General features: G+C 41.6%; 1 protein-coding gene across 1 annotated transcript; it reads right to left on the reverse strand.

Annotated features, from left to right (window-relative positions):
* Window positions 1-473: 473 nt before the first annotated feature.
* Window positions 474-1212, reverse strand: LOC120848544 (Na(+)/H(+) exchange regulatory cofactor NHE-RF1-like). Its single transcript, XM_040220537.1, has one exon. It carries the CDS (start codon window positions 984-986, stop codon window positions 474-476), a length of 513 nt encoding a protein of 170 aa, XP_040076471.1. The 5' UTR covers window positions 987-1212.
* Window positions 1213-4435: the final 3223 nt, after the last annotated feature.

A 4435-nucleotide genomic window follows, 5' to 3' on the forward strand; every position in this document is an offset into this window, starting at 1 on the left:
ATTCGTCGCCGGCGCCGAGGCAGCCGCCGGGGCCCACCGGTCGCCACACCGCCGCCGGTTTTTTCCTTTAGGCAACAGGTTTTCCTGCACTGACTGTTTTCGACCGTCCGCGCCGACAGATTGCGGTTGCTTTGTTTTTGCCCGTTCGCTTTTTCTCTTCTTTCCGACGGGGAGGAAATTCCGACAGAGGTTGGACGCCTGCCCGTACGCGTGAACCGCGATCGGTCGTGTTCGGAGTTGTAAATCGCCTATCGGGGGGAAAAATAATAAGAAAAAAAAAACAAGGAATGAAGAAAGCGGATACGATTTCTTCCGCAATTTTTTTTCGAACAGCGTCAACAAACGAACGCAACACTGTGCAATACCAAATCTACATCCCAAATAGGAAAAATATATCTTCTTAATTAGCCGATATTGGAGGTATCGTCTCCGTATGTAAATGAATACGTATATTAAAACCCGCGTTTCTGCGCTTACAAGCTCCGTAGGTATCGGGTGAACGCGCGCGACAAATCATACGGTCGAGAAGCTGGGCTTACTTTTCGGATAACGTCTCCGTTGGCTGCCGTCGTTTCCTCGTGGTGGTGGCCGTTGGGCTGAGGAACGCCGTCCGCCGGAGTCCGGATGTAGCGCACGTTATCCTGCGTTCCTCGGGGCACAATCTTGCGGTCCTTGTACCAGGCGTCCGCCGCACTGTCCACCACCAAAAGCTTGGTCTCATCGGGCACGGACTTGATTCGTTCGACCACCTGTTTGTGGTTCTCGTTGGCGATGTTGACGCCGTTCACTTCGACGATCCGATCGCCTTCGAGCATCCCCGCCAGTTCGGCGGGGCTGTGCGGGTCCACTTTGCCGATGAACTGTCCCGGCTTGGACTTCTCGGCGTGGAGGTTGAAGCCGTAGCCTTCGAAGGAAGCGATCTTGACGAGGTGGCAGAGCCGCGGCGCCGGGGCGTCGGGCGGTAGTACGTCTGAAGTCGTAGACATCGCCGGCGGTTTGTAGGAAGCTCGGCCGCTCTTGTCGAACCGGGAGAGAAGATCGCAGCGACGTTACGGTGCAACTAGACAATCTGCCGGCTGTGACGGGCCGCACATCAGCTGCACTCTCGCAAAGGCGCGGTGGGTAAAAAAACAAGAAGCAAAACGCACCAGCGGACTGCCCGAATAAAAAGGGAATCACGTGAACGTCTGCGCTATTTCCCCGTCCGCTGCAAGTGGGCGACCGGTAGTGCGGATTGCGGGCGAGCCATGGCGCTGGCGGCGCGACGCTCGACGCCTCGCGGCTGGAATGCGCAACGCTGGGATTGCGAAATCCAATTCACGGAAGGAAAACACGCGTTTCTTATTTACGGCGGCGGCGTGTCTTTTTCCGCCTTGTTCGCGGTGATTTGGGTTGTTGGCTGCGCTGCGGCTTCGGCGACTGCGCGGAATTTTATCCGCTCGACACTTGGCTTTGTTCAATAAATCTAGGAGGTGATAAAATGTTTGCAGGTAAAGGTAAAACGAAATTCGTTGCCCCTCTTACTAAAAAAAAAAAAAAAAAATATGTTGGCAGAATTGAATTACAATTTATAAATTCAGGTATTATTTTTCTTCCTTTTTTCTGTGTCCCTGATATGTTCGTGCATATAAACAGTCCACAACCAAGAAAGGTCTGAAGAGTGCCAAACTTTGCGACGTTGGTAAAATATTATCAAAGGAAGCACTGCATCATTAAAAAAAAATATATATATATATACAAATTAACTGCTGCGGTCACTAAACTATAACGTCAATATATATATATATATATATATATATATATATATATATATATATATATATATATAAATATATATTTAAAAAAACGTGTTCTTGTGGAACACGAGCAAACGGACGCGAGACACGCACACCTCGGCGCCCTTAGCGAAAACTAAGACGTTTGAAATACACCACATTCTAGTTTGAGTGCATTTGAAGTACAGTTCACAATTGTAAGTGCACAAAAAATAAACCTAAAATATACGCTGCTTTTTTTTTTTTTTTTTTTTACTTAGAACTAACATATATTTCTGAAAATCTTTTTAAAGTATCTTTATTAAACTACATTTGAAGTACTTTTCATGCATTCTTAAATGTGCAAATACTAAATTAGTAGGCACAAAATACCTTTCACATAGATTTCTTAAAATATTAATTTATTTCGCGGAAAATATACTCCAACCCAAATAAAAATGCAGCGATAAAAAACATGTGCAGAATGATCTTAAAATACCTGGAAATCGTAAATTCTCTTGTGTTATACTCTAAGTATATTTTGACTGCAATACTTTGCTAATTACCAAAGTATTGAAAAGCTCGCCTATCAGAAATTTATTTCAAGGAGATGCGGAGTACACTGAAGTGCCTAAAAACAACATTTGATTAGTTTGTCAATTGAGTTGTGCAGCATCGCAATGATAAATCAGCCCAATTTATGTTATTGTTTTTTTTTTTGTGTATAAAGAACCGGAGTGTCGAACCGATATTTTTATTGGTTCGGTTCGGGTTCGGGTTCACGGCTTTCGGTTCAGTTCCGGTTCAGTTCCGGGGCGCAAAAAATAACGGTTCAAACCGGTTCGAACCGGTTCGAACCGGTTTGAACCGCTAAATTGAGAATATATTTTCCGCGTTGTTCTGTCAATAGGCGCTATTTAGGCCGTGAAACTAACTGCTGTAAACGATCTGATTTTTGCGAGGACCTATTTTTGAGAATTTCGCGAATCGCCTACAATTCGCGAAAAATGGGTCCAGCGAACAATTTCGGTAAAATGTAAACAGATTGAAATTTATATTGAGATTCCACCGCGTCGAGAAAATTACAACCCGCGAATTATTCCAAAACTTCAGCTTTGACCTAAATCGCGAAATATTGAGCCCACGAAAAATAGTCGTTTACAGTATATAGTCTTTTTTTTTATTTGTTCAATTCAGTTTTATTCTCAGGTACCAAAATTATAAAAATTCTGTTATTTATTCCTACACAACAAGAAAGGAAAATCTACATTAACATACAAAACGTCGTGTTTATACGACTCAACATCCCTTCGTTTACCAGAGTCACATATATTGTACCTGAATCGAAATGTTTTCGGAAGTGAAATAGGTTGCCTAAAATACCCGTGATTGGTACAACTTTGTTTCGCAGTATTAGATGGTGAATCGTGGTTTTGCCCTTGAACTAAGGAATTAATTACAGTGAATACAGTCATGAAATGGGCACCTCTTCGCCATATATATCATGAAATGTGTTTTACGGAATACGTTTCACAATATATATATATGATGACGAGACGACTGAGCTTAAGGGAATATAATTTTCAAAATGTCACGAAAGTCACGGGACAAGTCCTTCTAGTCTATATTTTATAGGAACACTAAGCGACAATCGCAATGCTTGTTTTTCTAACTAGCATATTGTTTGCTCTCAGCACCATGATGCGGGCGACGAATCATGCGAAAAGGAGTGGCTGAAATTGTTCACTCTAACCTATGAGCACCTTAGTACTGAGATCGAATCTGACCTAAAACAGTGCTTACCCATGTGAACATTTTCTTATATTGGATAAACTGGCATAGCCTGGATGTTGAGGTTCGCTCTTGACAAAATGCAGGTCAATTTAATTTGCGAATAAGCATCACCCTCGCTAATTGATGATTTTCGTTAAATAGAACAAAGTGGCATTTCATGCTCTACTCAATTCGGAAGCTACCTAATTGGACACTTTCTGAGAGTTTAAGTGTGCAATCGTCATAGTTCCACCATTCGTTCCAGTAAAAAAAGGCGATAGTAAAAGCACATAAAAAACGCGATAATAAACTTCTATATATTTGAGAAGTTATATATGCGTGAGGAACACATATAGTTATTTAAATTAGCCTCAAAATAATAAAAAAAAGCATTATTTAAATCTTTTCAATATCACCTATAACGTGTCTATAGAGGATAAAAGCGCCGAAAAATATTTGCCGAACATCTTTCAGATAATTTAAAGGCGCATTTACTTATATATCTTGGAGGTGAGAATCTTCTATTTATGCTGCCAAATTTTCAGACAGGAATTAAGTATATTTTTATTATCATCGATAAATTTGACTTTATGAAGTTCACATAACCGCCTGAGACCGACACGGAAGGACGATACTCGAAAATACGCCAGCTGTTCTGTCTTCGGCAACGTGCTTTTTTAGCTGTTTTGCAGTGTAAAATAGTGGGTTGCAGGGCATGCCAAAAAACACTGTGGTCACATGATATATCGGAAGGCAAATACACGAAATGTGCAGAAATAAGGAGATGACACGCAATTTTTCCTAAATAATCCCTTACACAACGCTTTACTGCAAAAAGAAATGCATAGAAATGCATAAAATGATATTCCTAATTAAACATAGATTCCGCGCAGGGCAAACAAAGATTT

This window comes from Ixodes scapularis, unplaced genomic scaffold (genome assembly GCF_016920785.2).
Source record: "Ixodes scapularis isolate PalLabHiFi unplaced genomic scaffold, ASM1692078v2 ptg000658l_1__unscaffolded, whole genome shotgun sequence".
In the NCBI taxonomy this organism is placed as follows: Eukaryota; Metazoa; Arthropoda; class Arachnida; order Ixodida; family Ixodidae; genus Ixodes; species Ixodes scapularis.

Bases quoted from the DNA above. Each gene is read 5' to 3' on its own strand.
- LOC120848544 (XM_040220537.1), bottom strand. From the start codon at position 986: ATGTCTACGACTTCAGACGTACTACCGCCCGACGCCCCGGCGCCGCGG.